The sequence below is a fragment of the Palaemon carinicauda genome, chromosome 5 (assembly GCF_036898095.1).
Source record: "Palaemon carinicauda isolate YSFRI2023 chromosome 5, ASM3689809v2, whole genome shotgun sequence".
NCBI lineage: Eukaryota > Metazoa > Arthropoda > Malacostraca > Decapoda > Palaemonidae > Palaemon > Palaemon carinicauda.
The window spans coordinates 142,454,158-142,480,276 of NC_090729.1; the positions used below are offsets into that span (position 1 = coordinate 142,454,158).

At 37.0% G+C, this 26,119-nt stretch overlaps 1 protein-coding gene across 1 annotated transcript; it reads right to left on the reverse strand.

Annotated features, from left to right (window-relative positions):
• Positions 1-150: 150 nt before the first annotated feature.
• On the reverse strand, positions 151-9,627 carry LOC137641176 (uncharacterized). Its single transcript, XM_068373615.1, has 2 exons — positions 9,402-9,627; positions 151-422 (listed from the first exon to the last, which is right to left on the reverse strand). Exons 1-2 carry the CDS (start codon positions 9,625-9,627, stop codon positions 151-153), a joined length of 498 nt encoding a protein of 165 aa, XP_068229716.1.
• Positions 9,628-26,119: the final 16,492 nt, after the last annotated feature.

Consider the following 26,119-nt stretch of genomic DNA (forward strand, 5'->3'; position numbering starts at 1 on the left):
CATTTCTGACTCTATCCCCAGCCTCTGTGCCAATTTTCAGCTTTATATGATTTTCGTCCGGGTGAATTGGTAATTCCCCATTACTACAATTGCTGCTTCCCTGAACATCACTTTTACATTTAAATATACAGTAGGTATCAACATGCTTTCTCACCACATTTCTGGTATCTTTACCTCTTCAAAGATTTTTACAGTCGGATCACACGAGATGTTTACATCTTCCTCTCCTAGGCCTTTCCAAACTTCGACTGGAATCAAGTCAGGTCCTGTTGCCTTCCCATTCCATCTTCTCTTTACTTCTTCATCCTCTCTTATAAGTCTTCCCTTTTCTTCACTTAACAGTTGCTCGAAGTACTTTTCCACCTTTTCAGGAGAACCGTCTGGAGCTCTTAATGATAGGACTAAATCTTCTTTATCATATACTGGTATGTAGAATAGAATAGAAAGGGGAATGATTTGACAATGCTTTTTCTTGTTATCAGATTGTTTTTGGGTGAGTCTTCGTCAACCTTTCTCTAGATGTTTTTGTTTTTCCATATTCTTCAACTTTAGTTGGGGTGTTCTGTTCAGCTCTATGGTAGAGATAATAGGACTAGACTTAAGTTGTATAAATTTTTCTTGGACACTCCTCTTTTGCAAGGTCATTAACTTTGCTTCAAATTTTGAGATGGTTTAAAGGTCGCGCACGAATGGCAGACGCAAGGGACAGTGAAATTGCTCAATCAATCAGGACAATGTCCTAAGAGACTGACCATATATACATATGATCAACGACCTGTCTACCCAATCTGGGACCAAGGAGGGCCAGGCAATTGCTGCTAGCAGGTAGACCTATAGGTTCCCCCAAACCCCCCATCGGAAGGATGGTGAGGTTGCAGTGGCCAAATGGTTCAGATATTGCTTTATGATATTTGGCTCAATTAATCTGGTAAATCATTCACATTATTTAACTAGCGGATTTCATACAAGAAATAAGGAATGATGGAGTTTTGCATAAGAAGGGGATAGAAGGCATTGCTAAATTGAAATAATTAAACAAAAGAACAATTCACTTTGTTAGCATTGCTAGCTAGACGAGTTCTTAAAACTAAATTGTTCCGAGTCCATTACGTCATGAATTCACATTTTGAATGAAACTATAAATTGATTCTATTCTCGCTTCCAGCGTCTTTGAGTTCAGTTATGGGGAGAAACCAATTAAACCCTGAAAAGCGTCAACTTCATCTTAAAAAAGGCAGACTCTATCAGGGGAAGGAGTTTATTTTCTTTTATTCAAAAAGGAAAACAATGGGAATATTGAATTTCATGATGAAGATATTGTAATTAAAATGCTTTCTATGTCATTCTTTTTTTGTAACGAAACCGTAGATTCCAAGTTGGTAAATGTATATATATATATATACGTATATATATATATATATATATATATATATATATATATATATATATATATATATATGCTAAAGACCATGATTCTCAAAGGGATGGCCAAAATAGGTATGAGAAAAGACCAAACTTGACTTGTATTGTACAAGTATAAGATGCTCTGGGATTATTCTTGATTTTCCTTTCACTTAACCATTTTTTCTACTTTAGTCTGGCTCTTGTTATTACTTTTGCTTGTACCATTACCATACCTAATTTGTTTCACAACCCAGTGGTAAAAGAAATATTCAAGCCATTCTAAGCCCTGCCTTTCTATTCTAACATGGTATTCCATTTCCCCCTTTTCTTCATTTTCTGTTTTAATAGAAAGTGGCATTAGAAATTTCTTCATGTATATTTTGTACATCTGAGCATTGTAGGTGACCTCTTACTTTTGCTACATACTACTGATTTCAACCCTATATTATTCTTACAGCGTCTTCAAGGCAAATTTTCTTTGGTTTTCCTATGACTCCTTTATAATCAATTTATGCAATGTTTAGCTTACATTCATTTTCAATCCTTGCTCCATTTTACTTTTTATCTTACTAAACATTTCGATCCACATGTGACAGCTCCCAAGGCCTACCATTCTAGCTTTTTCCATTACTAAAATAAAAAGCTAATGGTTTAGGGCCGATCCATGGGAGACACCAACATTTCTTTCTAACTCTTCTGATAGCCTACACCTGACACTATCTTCATTTTAGATTGTGACTTTTTTTTTTTTTTTTTTTTTTTCGTATTACTATATAGCATATTACAGCGTAATCTTTAGTTCGCCAGTCACTGAACCTTTGATTTACTTGTTTTCGTGGGAATAAGAACTTTGCACTGTATGCCTCATTATCAAGTATTGTCACCAAATCTTAATCCAGATGCTGAAGCAGTGATATTGCATCTGAAAACTCCTACACTGTTATTCTATCTTGAGACCAAATTGCTTATGGAATGAATCTAGATTGGGGCAAGACAATGATTTTAAAACAGAAGTTACTGAACTTAAAGAAATCTAATTTTCTAAAGTGCTCGGGTTATAGCACACAATGGTTGTTCATTATCGCTTGATCCAGAATCAGAACAAGTAGTAATAGATCTGATGGCTCCTATACCATTTTTCTACATTAGAATATGAATCATGTGGAAGGAATCTGGATAGCTATAAAGTGAAGGGTTTGCCATTTTAATCCAGTATCTTTTATATTAATTCTGTAATATGCTGAGAAGTATCACCTATAGGACCAAATATAAAATTTTTTAAAAGTAGCTTGTATTTTTCCCAGCTATACAAACCTAAGTGCTTTTAAATCAAAATAATTTGTTAGTGGCATGGTATCAGTCATTGAGTTGTTAAGAAGGCAAAGTAGTTTGTTTAATGACAGGTGGTACAAAAGGGAAGCCCTGCTTTCCCGCTAGTCACAGAATTGCCCCTCCTAGGTAGTAGGTTGGCCGGGACACCAGCCACCAGTTGAGATACTACCCCTAGAAAGTTATGGGGTTCATTAACTGGCCAGACAGTACTTCATTGGATCCTTCTCGCTGATTACTGCTCACTTTTCCCTTGCCTACACATACACCGAATTGTCTGGCCTATTCTTTACAGATTCTCCTCTGTGCTCATACAACTGACAACACTGATATTACCAAACAATTTTTCTTCACCCAATGGGTTAACTACTGCACTATAATTGTTCAGTAGCTACTTTCCTCTTGGTAAGGGTAGAAGAGACTCTTTAGCTATGGTAAGCAGCTCTTCTAGGAGAAGGACACTCCAAAATCAAACCATTGCCCTCAATGTCTTCTACTGTCTTGGGTTAGAGTTCTATTGCTTGAGGGTACACTCGGTCACACTATTCTATCTAATTCCTCTTCCTCTTGTTTTTTTTTAAAGTTTTTATAGTTTACATAGGAAATATTTATTTTAATGTTGTTACTGTTCTTAAAATATTTTGTTTTCCTTTCCTCACTGGGCTACTTTCCATGCTGGGGTCCTTGGGCTCATAGCATCCTGCTTTTCCAACAACGGTTGTAGCTTAGCAAGTAAAATAATAATAATGATAATAATAATATTAATAATAATAATAATAATATGTATATATATATACAGTATATATATATATATATATATATATATATATATATATATATATATATATATATATATACATATCCATATATATGTATATATATACATATATATACATATCCATATATATATATATATACATATATATACATATCCATATATTTATATATATACAATACATATATATATATATATATATATATATATATATATAAATATATATATATATATATATATATATATATATATATATATATATATATATATATATTATGGCTGGCAGGCTACACAACCTCCCGAGTTCCAAACTCGCCTGTTTGTTTTTACATTAATCTGCTATATTTGAAAATATTAATACCCGAACTCTGAGACAATTATGTAACTCAGCAATTTATAAAAACACTTAATATCCAAAGGTCTCTTAATTACACTCAAAAGAAAACTGGGTAATTATTATTAAGAACTATTACAACAACCTCTTACTTCGATTCTTTAACAGGGATATGAGTGAGTACTGAAATAAACACTGGTGATTGAAATAGTACTCTCTTTACAAAATAAATATATTCTATAAAAATTACAACACTTCGAAAGAATTTACATAAAAAAAATAAATCACTTGAAATATTAAGTCTGAGCAAAGGTTGGATTAAGACAAAAGATATGTTAAACTTTGAGAATTATATAATCACCTGACTCGAAATATTAAATCTAGACAAAGCCTTAGACTAAGACAAAAGATATAAATACTTATGAAATTTATACAATCACTTGTTTAAAATGAAATCAAATTTTAAACCAACATTTAATCTTGATACTTAAGGAAAATAGTTAACCTGTAACACTCTAATGATTAAACTCTTATAGAAATTATATAAAGTAACGGATAAACTTGCAAGTTTTTGGCTCGCACGAAGTAATCAAAGTTAAGCCAAAATAAATATACTTCCCGTTTTTACATAAATCTCCCTAGGCCAGTTACAAAGATTCACACAATACCAGCACTCACCACAACACAATAGATTTAAAATTTCTTGCCAAGTTGCTGCAACGTTTTAACACACTTCATAGATATACGTTGAGCACAAAATCACTTGGGAGAGGACACTCTCGAGGCACTTGAGAGAGGAGGATAAACTTTGGCTCTTCACAGGACAGGCTGTTTCTCTTATGCCTTACGTATCCCTAGGTTCACATATATATATGGACTTAGTAACTTCTAGATTGTTCTAAATAGATTACTCTCATGGCTTGGGGTCTGGCTTTTAGCAACGGCAAAGTTACCAACTAGATAAAAATTCAGGGGGGACGAGCCTTGCTTTCAAGGCAACTTTCTCTCTCAACAGTTCTACCCACCTACCATTCTCAGAAATAAAGAAAAAAGATAAAAACTTACGCTGGGGCATTTTAGAACCTTCCAAAACATGTGGCAAATATAAGGATTGCGTATTTTCTCATCAACATGACGTAATACCTCATAAAAATGTAAGAAAATAATTACATAAGCCCTCATTCATACCTCGTGGGGTCATATAACACTCTTAAACAGTTACATAAGACTTCATAACAAATTACTTGAAATAAAATGTTAGTTTTTAAAAATAACGTAAATATACATATACTGAATTGAATGATGAATACAATGAAATTAACGATAAAAGCCTTACATAATTTACATACCAAACTTATACCTCCATGGCAGGAACTTACCTTATGAGCTGGGTATTCACCTCTTAAATACACAAATAAAATACATAAATAAAATACATGAAAAAATTATTTACTCTACAATAGACCAGCTTCGTAAGATATATATATATATATATATATATATATATATATATATATATATATATATATATATACATATATATATATATATATATATATATATATATATATATATATATAAATATATAAATGAAGTAGGAGATGATGAATGGAGAAGTATTTATTGAGAAGCTCAAGATAGACATAACTGGCGAAATCTAACCGAGGCGCTTTGCGTCAATAGGCATAGGATGAGATGATAATGATGATGATGATTCAAACTATATAAACGTAAAAAAAAACAAGAGGAAGAAAAATAAGATAGAATAGTGTGCCCAAATGTACCCTCAAACAAGAGAACTCTACCGCAAGACAGTGGAAGACCATGGTACAGAGGATATGACACTATGGAAGACTATTATTATTATTATTATTATTATTATTATTATTATTATTATTATTATTATTATTGTTATTACTTCATAAGCTAAAATTCTATTTGGAAAAGGAAAATGCTATAAGCCCAAGGGCCCCAACAACGAAAATATCCGAGTGAGGAAAGAAAATAAGGAAGCAAATAAATTACAAGATAAGTAATTAACAATCAAAATAAAGTATGTTAAGAGCAGTAACAACATTAATATAATTCTTTCATATACAGTATAAACTGTTAATACTTAAAAAAAAAGCAAGAGGAAGAGAAATAACATAGAATAGTGTGCCCGAGTCTACCCTCAAGCAAGAGAATTCTACCCCAAGACAGTGGAAGACCATGGTACAGAGGCTATGGCAGTACCCAAGGCTAAAGAACAATGGTTTGATTTTGGAGTGTGATTCTCCTAAAAGAGCTGCTTACCATAGCTAAAGAGTCTCCTCTACCATTACCAAAAGGAAAGTTGCCTCTTAAAAATTACACGCGGTGGTTAACCCCTTGAGCGAAGAAGTAGGCAAAGGGAAAAGTGAGCCGTAACTAGAGAAAAGGATCCAATTTAATACTGCCTGGCCAATCAAAGGACCCAATGACTCTTTCGCAGTAGTATCTCAACGGGTGGCTGGTGCCCTGGCCAACTTACTACTTAGAGAATAATGGTTTTATTTTGAAGTGTCCTTCTGCAAGATCTGCTCACCATAACTAAAGAGTCTCTTCTACTATTACTAAGAGGAAAGTAGCCACTGAATAATTACAGTGCAGTAGTTAACCCCTGGAACTAAGAAGAATTGTTTGGTAATCTCAATGTTGTCAGGTGTATGAGGACAGAGGGGAATGTTGAAAGAATAGGCCAGACTATTTGGTGTATGTGGAGGCAAAGGAGAAATGGGCCGTAACTAGAGAAAGGGGATTCAATGTAGTACTGTCTGACCAGTTAAAAAATCCAATAACTCTAGCTGTAGTATCGCAACTGGTGGCTGGTGGTCAGGCCAACCTACTGGGAATGGTAGTATAGACTAACAATCCTGTCTTTAATAGTTTCAAATAAGGAACCAATAACTTTCAATATCGAATTCACTCCCCTAAGGAGAAACACAAACCCAAACTCTAGATAGCCCAGTAGTTTTAATAGTATATTATCTGCTTTGATTCAACTTTGATGCCCAAGTTTGAATCCTTGCCCGGGTAGGAGCAATTACCATAAAATGATTTTCCCATTGGGCCTCTATTCCCGAGGCAAAGTGAATTTAATATGAAGAGCTATTTGTGCCTCAATATTTGAATACACACATACAAATAGTATACATATATGTATATGTGTACTGTATATATATATATATATATATATATATACATATATATATATATATATATATATATATATATATATATATATATATATGAAATGAGTATATATTTATATTATCATCATCATCATCATAATGATCATCATCTCTTCTTCCCATGCCTATTGACGTAAAGGGCCTCGGTTAAATTTCAACAGTCGTCTCTATCTTGAGCTTTTAAATCAATACTACTCCATCCATCATCCTACTTCACACTTCCTAATCGTCAGTCACGTAGGCCTGGGTCTTCGTGAACTAATCCCTCTTGGAGAGTTCGAAGAGCATGCCCAAACCATCTCCATATACCCCTCACCATGATATCATCCACATATGGCACTTGCAAAGTCTCGCTTTTAGTTTCATTTCTAATCCTGTTATGCCATTCAACTCCCAATATTCTTCTGAAGGCTTTGTTCTCAAATCCACAAAATCTGCTGGAGATTATTTCGTTGTCGTCCACGACTAATATCCATACAGTAACACCAATCTCACTAAACTGATAAATAGCCTGATTTTTATATGAAATTTCAGGTGATTTCATTTCCAAATTTTACTTAACCTAGCCATTGTCTGATTAGCTTTTTTCAATCTTTCATTAAACTCCAATTCTAAAGACCCTGTATTAGAGATCATAGTTTTCAAATATTTGAATGATTCCACCTCATTAAACCTATCCCCTTCCAAAGATATTCCATCTTCCTTTGCATATTCCATTCTCATAATCTCAGTCTTTCTTCTATTTGTATTCAGCCGAAGCTCGTGTAATATTTCAAGCATGCTGGTAAGCAAGCTTTGCAAGTCCTGTGGCGTTTGCTAATAAGGACAGTGTCATCAGTATACTTTAAGTCAGCTAATATCCCGTTACCAATCCAGTCCAATCCTTCTTTGCCATCCCCAACTGTTCTATGCATTACAAAACATTGGTGGCAACACATTCTTTGGAGTACTCCGCTGTTTACTGGAAATTTATTTCATAAGACTCCAGTAACATCAACTTTGCACTTGCTATGCTCATGAATAGTCAATTAAATTTATATATTTAATAGGAGCTCTCTAATAATGCAAGACTCACCACAAAATTGGCCGCTTAACGCGATTAAAGGCTTTTTCATAGTCCACAAATACCATCAAAAGTGGATTTTTATAATTTACACATTGCTGTGCAACATGCCTTACAAAAAAAAAAAAAAAAAAAAAAGTACAACTTGTAGCTTTTCTAAATCCTTCCTGTTCATCTCTCAGCTTTTCATCAATCTTTCTCTCTAGTCTTTTTAAATTGAGCATACTATATATTTTCATGACAACTGACGTAAGTATCATGCTTCTGTAATAATTGCAATCAGTCAGATCTTTTTTTTTGCCATTTTCACCAAGACTCCTAGCTCCCATTCATTAGGTTTTACCTCTTCATGCCACATTCTACAAAATAAACTTGTAAGTATTCTGGGAGTCATTTCATTATTGGCCAAAATCCTCTCGTCAGTTATTCCGTCGTATCCATTGGCTTTCCATCCCTTGAGTTTTTTATGATAGCTTCGACTTCAAACACATAGAATTCATTCATGGCCACATCAAAGTCTTCCTCAGCTTCAGGTGTATCAATCAAATTATTCCCTTCATATCTCCTATTCATGACCTCACTAAAGTGTTTCCATCTAACGTTGCCTTTCTTCATCTTCTGTTGTTATAACAGATCCAGATCTCTTTTGCCCCAGTAGAGATATCATTAATAATTCTACCGTCGTAATAAGAGAATGCCTTGATAGTCATTGAGCTTCAGCACGGCATATTATTCCTGTGTTGAAACTTGGTGACGGGCAAGAGGGCTCTCGAACTTGGGGAAATTGCTCCCCAGAACGAATCTAAATTTCCCTCTCTCTCTCATCTTTTTTCTTCTTCTTGATACTGCTTCGACCTTCTCCTAATTTAATAAACTTTCTTTCCTGTTGCTGCTCCAACTCTATGAGAAAAATTTCCATCATTATATAAGTGTATATATTATGTACTATTATGGATTAATGTAATTGTTTATTTTTATCAGCCTTGTTTCTACATTTATTTGTTTTATGTAAAAATTCTATTTTATAAAACGATATTTGTAAATTTAAAGTTTTTTTTCTGTTGAATTGCTGGTTTAACCTCCTCCCTGCTCATTTTAATTTCTAAGTGTCTAGTTTAACGCTAAGTTTTCTTTTCTGTGTTTTCCGAGTCCTTGGATGGCAACAGACACCGGTGTTTACCAGTGTGGAACTTGTTCGCTAAAGTCAACAGTGGAGATTTAAGGCTTCCCGGACCTACTGCAGCTTCTGGCTAAATTGAGCCTTTTGAGGATTGCGCCACCCACTGTTGACGGCTTTTTGCAGGTGCATTTCTGCCACCTGTGGTGTTTTGCTGTTCCTGCGTGCTCTCTTCTGAAGTCGGCAGAGCCGACGCATTAAATCCCGGCTTTGGGGAGGACTCTGGAGAGGCATCCCTGTTGACGCATCCTCGTCATGACAAGCTGTGGGAGCCCTAGAGCTCGTGGTGATACGTAGGGAGACAGTGGCCGGGTAGGAACTTTTATTACCCATTTTTATTGATTTGGGGCTATATTTCCCTGCCTTTGGCGAGGAGTCCTACGGAGCTGTACTCCCTACAGTAGTAATGTGCCTGTGGAGCTGCTACCTTATTTGGAGCTGTGGGTGTTGTTTTTCTCCAGCCTCAAAGAGTGTGATATGGCTAGATATTTAGTGTTTTTTTTTGTTTAGTGTTTAATTATTTTATTTAACTCTCTAGTTGAGAGTGTGTTCTTTGCCGTAGGGGAATGTTATTGTAATTACCCATTTGGGTGTTTTATCAATAATTGACTCTCTCACGTTGAGATTGTGTGGTTTCCCGATGGGGATTTTTTTTTTATTATTGGTTAAGTGATAATTGTTAATTATTAGTTGGTTAAAATGTTCATTTAGTTATTTGATAACCATGAATTGTTATTTGTTTAGTGTTGAGTTGTTAAATTGTTAGGTATTCACAAGGTTAGTTTTTCAGAAAAATTGTTGTTAATAAATATTGTTAAGTTTTCCCAAGTGTTTTCGTTACCACTGGCCAATTTTACTAAGGATATTTACACTATCTCTGTCCTCCCTATTCGTGCAATAAGAACTTGCACCACGACCCGAAAAATTGTCGTCACATATTTGGCAACTGTGACAGGATAGGGAGCTTAGGGTATCCGGTATTTTGGTCGGTGGAGCGACGCTCCGGTGGACTTTTCAATATTTTTTGTTTTGTTTTAGCATTGCCTTTCTTCCCTGAATATTTTTTCTGTTTTACAAAATGGAGGGATTTATTTTTGATCCTGCTGAGTTTTTCAGGTCAGCTGATTGCCTGAAGTATTTGCCCCTGCTAAGTAAGAAACAGTTAGTTGAATGTGCTAATTGGTTGGGTGTTCTGCGGAAGACAGCAGACACCAGAGCAGAGATGTTGGTTTTAGTTAGGGATAAATTAAAACAGGAGTTAGCTAAAGCTGAACATTCAGGGAGTGAGAGTGAAGTATTAGGTGATAGCGAGGAGAGTTCGAGTGAGGGCTTTGAGGAGGATAAAGTAAGTATGAGGGCTGGTATAACTCTGTTTGAGAACCCTCCTTTAGTAGGGACCATTTACGAGGGTCCAGCAAATTTTCCCCAGGTTACGGGTAATGTGTCCTTTAATCTGTTTTTGGCCCCCCTGATTCTGTACCTGTAAAATCTCAGGCCCTTGTTAATGCTTTGGGTGATTCCAAGGAGGAGAAGGAATTCAACTTTATTTGTAAGCGTATAGAGTTGAAAAAATGGAGTTTGAGGAGAACGAGCGGGTAAGGCGTCATGAGTTGGAGATGGTGAAATTAGATATAGAGATGGCTAAGTTGCAGGGGGCCAATTTGTTAAGTTCCCCTAAAAGGGACTACCAAGATAGGTTTAATATAGATGCTACACTAAAGTTGGTGCCGGTGTTTGACGAAAAGGTTGTCCCTGAGTTCTTCAAGGCATTTGAGCGTGTGGCCTCCCGATTGTCTTGGCCCGCAGAAATGTGGACTGTATTAATACAGTGTAGGTTAGTGGGCAAGGCAATGCGGGTGTATAATGCCTTGGAGGAGGGAGTAGCTTGTGATTATCAGAAGGTAAAAGCCTTAATTTTGAAATGGTATGACTTGGTCCCTGAGGCCTACCGCCTCTGGTTTCGTAACTATACAAAACACCCTGCGCAATCTTTCGTTGAGTTTGCCAGTGTCAAGGAGAAACAGTTCGACGAATGGCTGAAAAGTCGTCAGATTGGCACTTTTGCTGCATTACGTGAACTGTTGCTCCTTGAAGAATTTAGGAAGGCTTGTAGCAGGGAGTTGAGAGTTCAACTGGAGGAGGTAAGGAGTGTGAAATTGAGTAGTGCTGCTCAGTTAGCAGATGAGATTATATTGACTCATCGATCAGGTAGCGGTAGTTTTAGTTATAAAACTTTCAGTAATCAAACATCTTGCTCCCCTAATAGTGGCATATTCCCAAGAGTGATAATGTTAATTTTAAATCTTTTTCAGGTGATAGGGACGTGGGTAGAGCCCAAGGAGGTCCTCCTCCCCTTAAACTTTTTGCTAATAAAGCCTTCCCAGGTAACAGGGACTAGAAGCTCAGGTCGTAAAGGAAGTTGTTATTGGTGCAATAAGCCCGAGCATTTCCAAAATCAGTGTAATGCTCTGAGGATGTACCTAGAGCAAAATAATTAAAGTCCTGTAGCCTTGTTTAGTGATAAGTCAGAGGTTAGTAGCCGTAGTCCTGTAGACAGACCGCCAGTAGATAGTAGTTCAGTAAATAGTAGCAAGCCTAATGTTTCTAATCCCCAATCATGACTCAAGTATGACAAATATGTGTGGCCGGGAAAGTCAATTTTTGACTCATGTTGTTCAGGTGAAGTTTTTTAGGGACACTGGTTCAGCCAGGTCATTAGTCCTGAAGAGGGCTCTAAATGGTTTTGAGAAATTTACTGGAAATTTTGTATTGTTGGGAGGTTTTCTGGATTCAGTTGTGTTCGCTCCTTTGGTTAATGTCTGCATGCCTTTTCCAGGATATGATCGCGCCACTGAGTTGGCTGTGGTGGATAGTCTACCTATTCCGGGTATAGATGGTACCCTGGGAAATGATATGCTGGATAGTGAGGGATGGGAGCTGTTCCCTATATTATCAGTAAATCCTAGTCCTGTTGGCGTTATGACTCAGTCCGCAGCAAAAGCGACTAATTTACTTGATATAGATAGTGATGATGACTTAATCTTAAGTAGCGTAGAGTAAGATGTTTTAAGGCCTAGGCCAGTAGAGAGTAGTAGTAATGAAGTAGTTATTATGAAACTTGATTGGGATAGAGCTGCTTTTATTAAAGCTCAAATGAATGAATTTAATTTTGATTTGGGCTATGTTGAAGATCTAACTAAACCTAGGTTTGGAGTTGTAAAGGCCTTACTATATAGGTTTAGTCGTCCCACATCTGATAATTTGGATAAAACTGGTCGGGTGGAACAGATTGTGGTACCTTCTCAATTTAGAAATTCTGTTTTGGAGTTCGCTCATACTAATTTTTTTCAGGTCATTTGGGTGTGTTAAAAACTTTTCATAGTCTGGCTAGGTATTTTTGGTGGCCTGGAATTGAATTCAGTGTGAAGCAGTTTATCAGAGCGTGTGAGACTTGTCAGGTTATGGGTAAACCAAATCAGGGGATCCCTAAAGCCCCGTTGCATCCCATACCCGCTATAGGTGATCCTTTTTCTGAGTTAGTAATTGATGTGGTAGGTCCCTTACCCAAAACTAAAACAGGTTACGTATATTTACTTACTATCACGGATAGACCCTCTCGCTTTCCTGAAGCTATACCTATGAGGCGTATTACTTCCAGAGTTGTATTTGAAAAATGAATGGATTTCTTTTCCAGGTATGGTCTCCCTCACGTAATTCAGACCGACTGTGGGACGAATTTCACGAGTAAGGTATGTAGGGGTAAGTGTGATGAACTGGCCATTCAGCACGTTGCCAACGTACCTTATCACCCGGAGAGTCAAGGAGTGGTGGAAAGGTTCCACCAGACCCTCAAGTCTGTCCTGAAGAAACTTTGTTATGATCATGATAGCAACTGGGACAAAGCCCTCCCTTTTGCCCTCTTTGCTATCAGGAATCACTCTAACTCTTCCACTGGTGTAGCTCCTTTCGAGTTGGTATTTGGGCACAAGGTCCGTGGACCATTGGAAATTGTTTTTGGAATGCTTAAGTCCAACCAGAAGGAGGAAATAAATGTGAAAGGGTTTGTGGAAGACTTGAAGGGAAGAATGGTTAGTGCCTGGAAGTTTGCCGAGGAAAATTTGGAACGGTCCCAGTCAGTAAGGAAGAACAACTTTGACAAAAAGGTAAAGGTACGGTCATTCGAACCTGGGGAATTGGTTTTTGTGCTGAGTATGAACCCAGACAGTTTTCTCGAACCAAGACATAAGGGCCCTTGGAAAGTTACGAGGAAGCTGTTAGAGGTTAACTATGAAATTGAGGCTCCCGGTTCAATCCGTAAATGTAGAATATTCCATGTTAATCGTTTGAAACTTTATATTGGAAAGCAAGGTGATCCATTAGCGATAGTGTCCGAGCCTGTGTCTGTGGTATTGGATGGGTCTCCCGAGGACTCTGACGAGTTAGGGTGTCAGTTCCTTCGGATGCATTGGGTAAAAATATGCACAATTTGAAGGTGTTAAAAACTAGGTTAGAGCATTTAGATGTTAACAAGCGGGAAGATGTACTTAATTTAATTTATTCCTTTTCAGATCTTTTTCAGGATGGTTGAACCCTTAAAGTGAGATTTGGTCAGTAAAGAGATAGAGTATATGTTGAAACATAACCTTATTCAACCATCAGGAAGTCCCTGGAGTTCTCCTATTGTATTAGTAAAGAAAGCAGACGGTATGTTTCGCATGTGTGTTGTGACGGGCCGAGAGAAGGTTGGGAACTCAAAGGCAGTATGAAAGCAACTGATTTAATTTATTATAGAACACTCTCCTTTATATACAAAACACCTCAAGGCAACAGGAAATTTTAATGTTACATAGGGGAAACGCAGACATGTTTATTCTGGTTCTTTTTAGTGCGAGGGAAGAGCGAAGATACAAGCATAATATATACAAAATTAATTATGTACGATCGTGTGACACACGGTTGGTACATGGCTCCCTCCCTAAAAATGACATATTGTACATATTAAATAGGGCGCCCTGATCTAGAGAGGCAAACTGTAGGCGGGTCATCTGGCAGAAGATAAGCAGGTTTTAGACGATCAATGGAGACCCAGTCTTCTTTGCCACGAATGTTTAGTAGGAATGCTTTCGGACTGCTTCGGATCACAAGGAAAGGGCCCGTGTAAGGGGGCGTTAGCGGTGGCTTGTTAGTGTCATTGCGCAGGAAGACGTGCGTTGCAGAGTGCAAGTCTGTTGGTATGTGATGCTTCGCTGGGGGCTTGTAAGTCTGGCGGCATGGAGTAAATTTTCCTACGACGTGACGCATGCGCTGGAGATCGTTGGAGGAGGTTGTAGAAGGAAAAAATTCGGCAGGGACGACCAACGGGTCGCCATACACCATTTCAGCTACCGAGACGTCGAGGGCGTCTTTAGGAGTGGTCTTTCGTCCCAGGAGGACCCAGGGAAGCGGAGTAAACCAGTTGCAATCCTTGCAGCGGGACATCAAAGCTGCTTTGAGGGTGCGATGAAAACGTTCAACCATTCCATTGGCAGCGGGGTTGTAGGCCGTTGTCTGATGTAGGGTGACGCCCAGGAGATTCGCTAATGATGTCCACAATTGAGAGGTAAAGGTGGTTCCCCTGTCAGAAGTAATATGCTCAGGGATACCAAATCTTGCAATCCATCCAGAGAGTAAGGCAGATGTACATGAGGCGGACGTTGCAGTTTCCATGGGAATGGCTTCAGGCCAACGAGTGGAGCGGTCGATGACGTTAAACAGGAAACGATGTCCTTGTGATGTGGGTAGGGGGCCTACAATGTCGACGTGAATGTGTGCGAAACGACGCTGAGGTTAAGGAAAGGTTCCCACTCCCGAATCCGTGCGTCGATGTACTTTGGAAGTTTGGCAAGAAGTACAGGCGCGGACCCAATCCTTAGCATCCTTAGAAATGCCGTGCCAAATGAACTTTGCCTTCAGCAGCTGTGCAGTAGAACGGCACGAGGGATGTGAAAGGCCGTGAATTAAATCAAACGCCTGCCGGCGCATGGGAGCAGGAATCCAAGGTCGCGGTCTACCAGTACTGACGTCACAGAGGAGGGTGGTGTTGGAGTCTTCGAGGGGGAAGTCTTCCCAACGGAGGGACGTGCAGGATGTCCTACATGCTTGATACTCTGGATCCTGTCGTTGGGTTTCAGCCAGGGCGGTGTAATCCAATCCCAGTTGAACGGAAGCCAACTTGTTTCTTGACAGGGCATCGGCAATGGGATTCATTTTCCCGGAGACGTATTGAAGGGTGCAATTGCATCCTGTGTCTTACTATAGCAAAAAGCTTCTGGCGGCTGAAAAACGTTACTCCACAATAGAAAAGGGAGCTCTTTCTTTGGTCCGAGCTCTTAACTATTTCAAGCCGTATGTGACAAATTTTTCTTTCCCGATTGAGATATGGACGGATCACAATCCACTGGTTTTCATCGAGCGTATGAAGGGAGCAAACCAGAGGATTTTGCGCTGGGCTTTTTTTCTGCAGGAATTCAATTTGATTGTAAAACTTGTTAAAGAGACTGACAACGTAATTCCTGATACACTTTCTAGAATTTAGTGTACTAGCTTGATCGTTCTCATACTCCGCCTTGCTCGTTTCTCCACTTAACATTGTATGAAAAAAAATTTATTAGGATGTAGTTCTGTTTAAAATATAGTTTTGTTGAAAAAGTTTAAGTTTTTTTTTTTTTGAATGGTATACACTCTAGTGTTTTCTAAAGGTTCCTCTAAATTAATTATTGGTTTGTTCCGATATACTAAGATTTTTTATTGTGTATCATATATATGACTTCGGGCTCTGATGCCAGTGTATTGTAGGGTAAGGTGTATGTTTGTGGACGTTCTGGTAAGTTTATATAGGTTTAGTTATGTCTTTTTCCATAAAGTTGGAGAGTTTTGACGAAGTACGGTAATATTAGATCTTTAAGATAATGGTAAGCTATATAAAGGTCTTGGTTTGTATTTTTTAGGGGTACTTTCTGTTTGGTGTTAGGTTTATTATGTATTAATATTGGTTCTTACTTTGCTGGTGTATTTCCATTTATATATATAAAAAAAATAATTTTTGTTTAGAAAAAAATTTTTTTCTTCGGGAAGGAAGGTATTATGGATTAATGTAATTTTTTATTTTTATCAGCCTCGTTTATACATTTATTTGTTTTATGTAATAATTCTATTTTATAAGATGATATTTGTAAATTTAAAGTTTTTTCTGTTGAATTGCTGGTTTAACCTCCTCCCTGCTCATTTTAATCTTTAAGTGTCTAGTGTAACGCTTTGTTTTCTCTCCTTTGTTTTCCGAGTCCTTGGATGGCAACAGACACCGGTGTTTACCAGTGAGGAACTCATTTGCTAAAGTCAACAGTGGAGATCTAAGGCTTCTTGGACCTACTGCAGCTTCTGGCTAAATTGAGCCTTTTGAGGATTGTGCCACCCACCGTTGACGGCGTTTTGCAGGTGCATTTCTGCCACCTGTGGTGTTTTGCTGTTCCTGCGTGCTCTCTTCTGAAGTCGGCAGAGCCGACGCATTAAATCCCGGCTTTGAGGAGGACTCTGGAGAGGCACCCCTGTTGACGCATCCTCGTCATGACAAGCTGTGGGAGCCCTAGAGCTCGTGGTGATACGTAGGGAGACAGTGGCCGGGTAGGAACTTTTATTACCCATTTTTATTGATTTAGGGCTATATTTCCCTGCCTTTGGCGAGGTGTCCTACGGAGCTGTACTCCCTAAGGTAGTAGTGTGCCTGTGGAGCCGCTACCTTATTTGGAGCTGTGGGTGTAGTTTTTCTCCAGCTTCAAAGAGTGTGATATGGCTAGGTATTTAGTGCTTTTTTTTTTTTTAGTGTTTAATTATTTTATTCATCTCTCTCTAGTTGAGACTGTGTGGTTTCCCATAGGGGAATGTTATTATAATTACCCAATTGGGTTTTTAATAATTAATTGACTCTCTCTCGTTGAAAGTGTGTGGTTTCCCGTTGGGGAATTTTGTTATTATTGGTTAAGTGATAATTGTTAATTATTAGTTGGTTAAAATGTTCATTTAGTTATTTGATAACCATGAATTGTTATTTGTTTAGTGTTCAGTTGTTAAATTGTTAGGTAGTCACAAGGTTGGCTTTTCAGAAAAATTTTTGTAAATAAATATTGTTAAGTTTTCCCAAGTGTTTTCGTTACCACTGGCCAACTTTACTAAGGATATTTACACTATCACTGTCCTCCCTATTCGTGCAATAGGAACTTGCACTACGACCCGAAAAAGGGTCGTAACATGTACATATATATATTCATTTATCTTTTTTTTCCCTACAGCTTGGATGTTTTTACATTCATTGTAGCCCCGGCGTGGATGTTTCAACATCCGTTATTGTTGCCTGCTTCGATGAATGGGAGGTGTCACGGTTGGGAGGTATTTGCATTCAAAGCTATATGTGAGAGTAGTGGAGGATATCAGCCATCTGAAACTATTCTCAAGTGTTGGGTCTTCAGAATCCAGGGGGATCCATTGCTTGAGGTAGGACTCTCGGCTTATAGCCGGAAGCCCATCATTACAGATATGGGGAGGATGATTCCACAATTTCTTGGTCTCAGTCCTAACAGGCGGTTCAGCTTACACCTGTGCCTCTATATCTGTTTTGGTGCTATCCTTCGTGTAGGGTATGGAGTGGACCATCTGGGAAGTATAATCTCATTATGCCAATAGTGGCGAGCGCAAATTTCATATCCAACATATGATGCCTTAGTATTCTCGAGAAGGTAAATCAAACTCGGCTTTTTCTTTCTCAACACTTATGGATTCTTCAAACAACGGACCCCCATCCCCTGGATACGCTGACTCTTCCCCGGCACTGTTGACGACCCCTGGCAAGTCTATTAAGGAAAATTCTGCTGTTGACGTCGGAACTGGAAAGCCCCATTCTACTGATATTCCAAAATTGAGTAATTTGGGTAGCAAAGGGAAACTTCGAATCCTTCATATTACCAAATTCCAATAGATACAAATTATGATAACCTATATAAAGCATTTGAGTGCTATGGATGCATAAAAGAAATAAGGATGAAACTTTAAGATGATAAATGGGATTCATGGATATCTTACAGTAGTCATGATGAAGCATTTAAAGCAATAAGTAACATGAATAATATTGAAATTAATACCTTGAATGTAGAGGCTGCTCTCTGCGATAAGGTACCAAAGGATTTAGGTGTATATTGAGGCCTTTTGACTGGTTGGAAAATGACGCTAATTTATCTATGCATTTCCAGAAAAAGCCAAAACCAGCAATGTGGCTTGTAGCTGAATGAAAATGGGTTATAGGGAATTATTTTAAAATATGCAAATTAATTCAGAAGAAAGTAGGAACTATTGCACCGGGAGATATATCTCGTTTTGGAAAAAATAGCTTCCTTATCCATGCCAAATCAAGCACACAATCTGTAATACTGTCCAACCTAAATACAAATAATGTTGATATTAAATTAGATGTCAAACCCCACCCAAATTTTAGTTACGGAAGGGGAGTAGTTTTTAACAGAGATCTGTATGAATTTACAGAGGAGGAGATACTGGCCATGTGTCCACTAAATGTATGTAAAGTGCATAAGATTCCTGGAACAGCAATGATTATACTTACTTTCCAGGATGCTGATGTACCTTTCTATATTACTATTGAAAACAAAATAATTAAAGTACGACCATTCAAGCAGAAGCCACTGCAGTGTTTTAATTGTTTTAAATTTGGACACCCGTCTAAGGTTTGCAAAAATGAGAAAATATGTGGTATTTGCTCCAAATCTTACCATGGAGAATGTGGACTTGGAGAGAGGTGTTCAAATTGCAAATTGAATCATAAATCCACAGACAAGAGCTGCGAGCTGTATAAGTTGGAAGAAGCTGCCCTATCAAATCTAGTTTGTAACATATAAGTGTGGGATATACCAAAAGACTATTAAATAAATCAAATACCTATGCTAAGATATTAAAATCAAATCCACCTAGTACTGCCAATAGCTTTAGAAAAAGAAATATACCCTCTGATAAAATGTCAAATGACGAGGTAAGCATATTACCTGCTGATGCTTTACCATGGTGTCTTAATACTAGGGTATTGCCCATTTCTGTACAGCCTTCGTTCCGCATTACAAAAACTAGCACAAACCTCTCTCAGGCCATGTCCTTGCCTGATTTGATGGAGGTTCCACTAAAAACCAACTTGCCTGATGCACCTGTAGTGGGAAAGGTGCGAAAACCTAGAATCCCACCATCTATTAATCATAAAAGAGAGAGACCGCCATCTCTCTCACTCCCTCCATTAGAAACATTAAAGTTATGACATCAAATAAATTTGATGTTTTGTCCGTTGATGTTTCTAATGAACCAGAAGATAAACAAAATAAATCCGAAATTCAAGTTGAGGTCCACCATCCGCTTCAACAAATAGATAAAAAAGACACAAAGAAAAACACAAACGTAAAGCCTAATATATTAAGACCATCTCTGAAGAAACCTACAGGTAATAATGTTAGATTAAAAAATGCTAATGGGAAGACCTCATCCAAGATGTCTTCCAGAAATAATCCATAGTTTTCTCCTCCATTTTGTAATGGAATTGCCAGTGTTTAAGGGCCAAATATGAAGAACTTGAGATCTTAATTCATGAAAATTCCCCCATAATTGTATGTCTAAAGATCATAACTCATGAACATTCCCCCATAATTATATGTCTACAGGAAAGTAAGCTTGATGCTAACACTCCTAGTCCTCGAGAGTATGTTGACTATAGAACACCATTTAATCAACAAGCAGGGAGCCATAGCGGAAGTCTCATATACGTTCGTCGAGATGTTCCCCAAATACCTGCAGGCAAGGGAGAAAATATACGATATGCTCTCTGTACTTACCTCTAAATGATAGTATTTTATATGGTGATTTAGTAGAGGTCATTCAAACTTTTTCTCTTACTGGGAGATATGAATGGTAGACATCCTTTATGGGGTGATATTTCAGCAAACACAAGGGGAAATATTATCTTGTCAGTTGTGAAGAATGAGGATGTGAGACTCGTTAATACAGGAGATCCCACGCACTTCCATGTTCAGACAGGTACCTTGTCATGCATTGACCTTTCAATTGCAAGCTCTAACTGCCTTCTTGATTTCGATTGGAGGACATTAGATGATTGGCATACTAGTGATCATGCACCAATCATTATAAACACCAACAAGGGTCTGCCTTTACAAAGATCGCCACGATGGAATCTTGACGAAGCAGACTGGGATAAATTTTGTGAGCTAAGTGATATCGAGGGGAGTGCAGAACAGGTTGAAAGTATTGATGATGTCATAGACGTACTGATTGAAACTCCATACAGCAGAAATCAGTTCGATTCCAAACACCACAGGATTATTCAAACGATGAGCAGTCCCGTGGTGGCCTTCAGAACTAACAGCCTTGCACAGAGCCACCAGAAAATCTCTTACTAGATTGTGTAGACGCCGTTCTGAGGAAAATTTGATAACATACAAAAGGTGCAGAGCACAGTTCAGTCGTGCCATGAAAGAAGCTAGATGCCAGTCTTGGGTAGCTTTTGTTTCCTCCATTAATAGTAGAACACCACCAGTGTTGAAAGTGAACGATCAGTATGTGACAGAAGCAAATGATGTTAGCAATGCCCTGGCTGATAATTTTTCAAATGTATCATGCAAGTGTGTCACAGCTCCTGGTCACCAGTATAGGAGCATTGAAGAGAAGAAAATTTTAAATTTGGCAACAGGAAGGGAAGAATCGTATAATTCTTCTTTTACTTAAAGAGAACTTGATTCCGCACTTGCTAATTGTAACGATACAGCCCCTGGATCTGATGGATTTCCATATGCAATGATTAAACATGTACATTTTAATACAAAGTCATTTATTCTAAGCATTATTAATAGAATATGGCATGATCATAGTTACTCAAGTGTTTTGGAACTAGCCATTATTTTAGCCTTTTTAAAACCCGGTAAGGACAAGTTTTTAGCAGCAAACTACTGACCTATTGTATTGACATCTTGTCTTTGTAAAATCATGGAGAAGATGGTCAATGCAAGGCTGATGTGGTACCTTGAAAAGAAAGGTATTTTATCACCCATTCAATGTGAATTCAGAAAAATGCATTCAGCAACTGATGTGTTGATACGACTTGATTCCTCTATTTGTGAAGCCTTTGCTTCCAAACTGCACCATGTGACAGTCTTTTTTGACCTTGAAAAGGTATACAGTAAAGTATACAGTTCTTAAAACGAATTATGAATTAGGATTAAAAGGAGAGCTACCACTATTTATTCACTCATTTCTTTCACATAGAGTTTTTCAAGTGAGAGTGGGGGAAACTCTATCAAAGAGTAAATGTCAGGAAGAAGGAGTTCCTCAGGGTAGTGTGCTGAGTGTAACCCTTTTTGCGCTAGCAATTAATGGGATATCCTCAGTCATTCCCCGAGATGTTCTCTCAACATTATTTGTGGATGATCTCTCAATATCATGGAACTAGAATGGCAGTGGTTGAGAGAAAAATACAACTCTTTATTGACAAGTAAAACTACTATTGTCCATTTTTGTCGTATCTGGGGATTACATCCAAACCCGGATATATACATTAAAGATCAAAGGATCCCATGTGTAAGTGAAGCTAAATTTTTAGGTTTGATATTTGATTATAGGCTTAAATGGGTTTTTCACTTGAAAGCATTAAAAGCTAAATGTCTCGAGGCTCTGAATATTTTAAAAGTATTGTCCCATACATCATGGGGGCAGACCGCAATAATATTTTAAAATTATACAAGGCCTTAATTTTTTCCAAAATTAGTTATGGATGTGAAATATACTCCTCAGCCACCCCAAGCCGGTTAAAGATATTAGATTCAATACAGCATGCTGGTATTAGATTGTCCACAGAAGCATTTAGAACCTCACCTATCCCAAGTCTCCTTTTTGATGCTGGAGAATTACCTCTATACCCATACCGAATGTCTTCTATTATTCATCATGGCTTTAGATTGCAAAGACTCCGTAATTCTTTCGCCTTTCACACTGCAAGCCTTGCAAGGCACTCAACATACTTTGAGTTGCGCCCAAAATCTCCTCAACCTCATGTCTTTCGGGTGAAACAATTATTAAACATTCTTGATATGATTAGAATTAAGGTGCTCCCATTTAAGGTATCATCAACGCCTCCATGGAAATTACCAGAGGTATCTTTTTGTAAATACTTTATTTGATTTAAGAAGAATATGAATGTCTTGGAATCCAGGTCTCTTTTTATGGAACGTGTTGTAGAACTTGGGGATTGACTTTTATGATGGCTCCAAATCTGATGCTGGGGTTGGATTTGGAGTACATAGTAATGGTTTTCATTGTAGGGGTGCACTTCCTCTAACAACTTCCATATTTACTGCCGAACTGTATGGCATACTAACCACTATTGAGAAAATAGTATTGGACAAGCAGGGTAATTTTACCATTTTTAGTGATGCAAGGAGTGTCCTTCAAGCTTTAGAAGTTTTTAATTCTAGTAACCCTCTAGTTTTAAAGATTTTAAAAAGGCTTTTTATTATAGGACTGAGGTATAATGGTTCGATTTTGTTGGGTTCCAGCACATGTAGGTGTCTCTGGGAATGAGAAGGCAGATTTATTGGCGAAGAATGCTGCATCCGACTCTGCCAAGAAGGTATCCCATTCTCTGTAATAATTTCCTACCTAACATCAAGAAATTGTTTTGCAATAAATAGCAGCAGCACTGTGACAGTTTACATGGCAATAAAATGAGAGAAGTAACAAATGCCATATCTCCTTGGAGGTATAGAATGATGCCCTGGAAATGGAGACGTCTCTTTGTCGTCTCCGTATCGGTCACACTCGATTAACACAAGTTTCTGCTGAAGGGCCAACACCAACCGTATTGCGACGACTGTTTAGTACCTTCAACAGTGAGGCATTTGTTGACCGAATGCCCCAATTATAATAACTTAAGAAATAGATATCTGTTTGAGGCTCGAGGTGAGGATGGCAGGTTCGCCCTTGCCAAGATTCTTGGACATGATGTGTCCTACTATGCGAGTGGCATTTTTAGATTTATTTCAGAAGTAGGTCTTCTGAAAACTATTTAACTTCTATAATGACATTCAACCTTTATGGTTTTAATTGAGTATTCTATTATTTTTTATATAAAATAAATATCGGGATGCCTGAAAACTTTAAATCAATCAATCAATTAATTAATAATTTTATGAGAAATTCTTATACCATAACCACTCGCTTAATTCATTTGCTTTGTCAGTTTCATATGCTTTCCTGTCTAAATATTCTCTCCATTCATTCTTGGCTCTCCTTTTGACCTCACTATCAATACTTAGCATGATCTACAGCGTAATTTTCATTACTTTCTCGAAAACTTCAAAAATCAATTTCTGTCTTTGTCTTCTAAATAGCGATTAGCCATGTTTGAAATTAAAAAAAAGCAAATGCTAAATCGCAACCTTCATAAATTTCCATTTGAAATGCGGTTTTTAAATATATCTTATATATATTCAGAATTTTTTATTGATAACTAGAAAGCAAATAGGGAATACTAGAAGATGAATTATAATGTAGAAAAGTTTTAAATGAATTGTTCTGATGAAAAGGTTTGTTATAGACATTTGATAATATTACTGCTAATTTTACCCTTTCACATCAGAAACGATTAAGAGTCGTTTATGTACATTAAATGTTAAGGCTATAAGTTCAAGATATATTTTGGTTTTTCTTATATTCACAACCAAACATCTAATCAAAATTATTTCTCATCAGCGTATTATCAATTATTTTCTCTCTTAATTTCTAAATTATAATATGATGCTGATTGACTAGTCTACAACGTGCCTTTCTTTTTCATTTGTTGAATGTCCTTAGTAATGTGGAACATTTGCTTTTATCTCGGAAGTGACTTATTCTGCTAAAATAGCTGGATAATACTTTTAATATTGATTTATAATACGTTATGGTGTTAAATGTATTAAATCTTAAGTAATCACTCCTAACTTCAGAATTATGTTCAAGTGTTCAATAATCTTTTGGTCCCATTTCTCTCATATTTCATCCGATAGATAAGTAACAAGATATGCAAATAGATATATCAAACTTTTCTTTATGATTTTTTTTTTTATGAATTTGCATTTGAATCGGATCTTTTTAACGACAGAGAGAGAGAGAGAGAGAGAGAGAGAGAGAGAGAGAGAGAGAGAGAGAGAGAGAGAGAGAGAGAGAGAGAGAATCTTCCTTTAATAGAGAAACTCTTTGCCTATTTCGGGATATGCCCAAGGCAAAAGCTCTACCACAAGACTTAAGTTTGGCGTGTAGTTCTGCGTTTGGTCTATTAAGCCATAAAAGACAGTTCATTCTGCTTTGATGGACCACATTCACTCTTCTCAGATGTTGTATATAGATTTAGATATTAATCTATGGCACCGTCGCGCATTTAGTTCATTATGCATGTTGCATAAGATTTTTCATAACTCTGACCATCCTTTACATTCAGATCTCCCTGGACAATTCTATCCTGTTCGTAATACTAGGCAGGCAGTTAATTCTAATAGGCACCATGAGGCTCAATACTACACAGTATTCTAGAAGTTTTATTCCAGCTGTTACCAAGTTGAGGAATGATCTTCCTAATCGGGTAGTTGAATCAGTAAAACTTCATAAGTTCAAAGTTGGAGCAAATATTTTTATGTTGACCAGTCTGCCATGAGTCTTTTTATAGTTTATATATGACGTATCTGTTTTTGACGTTGTTAATAGTTTGTATAGGACATATCTGTTTTGACGTTGTTACTGTTTTTAGAATGATTTATTGTTAACTTGTTCTCATCATTTATTTCTTTCCTTATTTCCTTTCCTCACTGGGCTATTCTTAGGCTTATAGCATTTTGCTTTTCCAGTTAGAGTTGTAGCTTGGCTAGTAATAATAATAATAATAATAATAATAATAATAATAATAATAATAATAATAATAATAATAATAATAATACTGTAACTAACTCTTATCTTGATCCCTCTTTGTTACTTCTACTATCTACACGGTAAGCAAGTATGTCTTTTTCTGACTAAATATGAACGTTAGAATAGTTTATTATTATTATTATTATTATTATGATTATTATTATTTCTAGCTAAGCTACACCCTAGTTGGAAAAGCAAGATGCTATAAGCCCAAGGGCGCCAACCAGGAAAAATAGCTCTGTTAGAAAAGGAAATAAGGAGATAATCTCTATAGAAACAGTTAAAATATACTATTTTAACAACAATAACAACATTGAAAAAAGATGTTTCATATATAAATTATAAAAAAGACATGTTAGTTTGCATTCATAGTCTGATGATATATTTATGATTCCTCTCAGTTATTCATATACGTTGATTTATTCATGAATGATTTCAACAGTTTTGAAGATAGACCATTATATTGGGTTCCCAATATTCTAAAGCACCACATAATTCATTCTAAAACCCCTTACGCAACTAAAACAAATGCATTCCATATATCACTTTCAAAGGTTTTTTTTTTCTTTCTAATACGCTTTCAGTTAATTCTTAGCGAAGTTTGGTAAGGATTTTTCAGACTTTCAAGTAGTTAAATTATTATCTAGATTATCAGCGAAAAAAAGGGTGAGAAATTATAATATACCCAAACATTTGCGTTTAGATTCAATGCATATAGAATATGAGTGTGGGGTTGATAAATTTATATTATCATGAAAGATCTGAAAGGTGTTCAACAAAAACTGGCAAACATCAC

What these genes read in the sequence shown, in the direction of transcription:
- LOC137641176 (XM_068373615.1), bottom strand. Translation starts at nt 9,627, where the DNA reads ATGGGTAATAAAAGTTCCTACCCGGCCACTGTCTCCCTACGTATCACC. An exon ending in CCTGCAAAAAGCCGTCAACA is followed by an intron (nt 423 to 9,401) that starts GTGGGTGGCGCA and finishes TCTACATACCAG; the next exon opens with TATATGATAAAGAAGATTTA.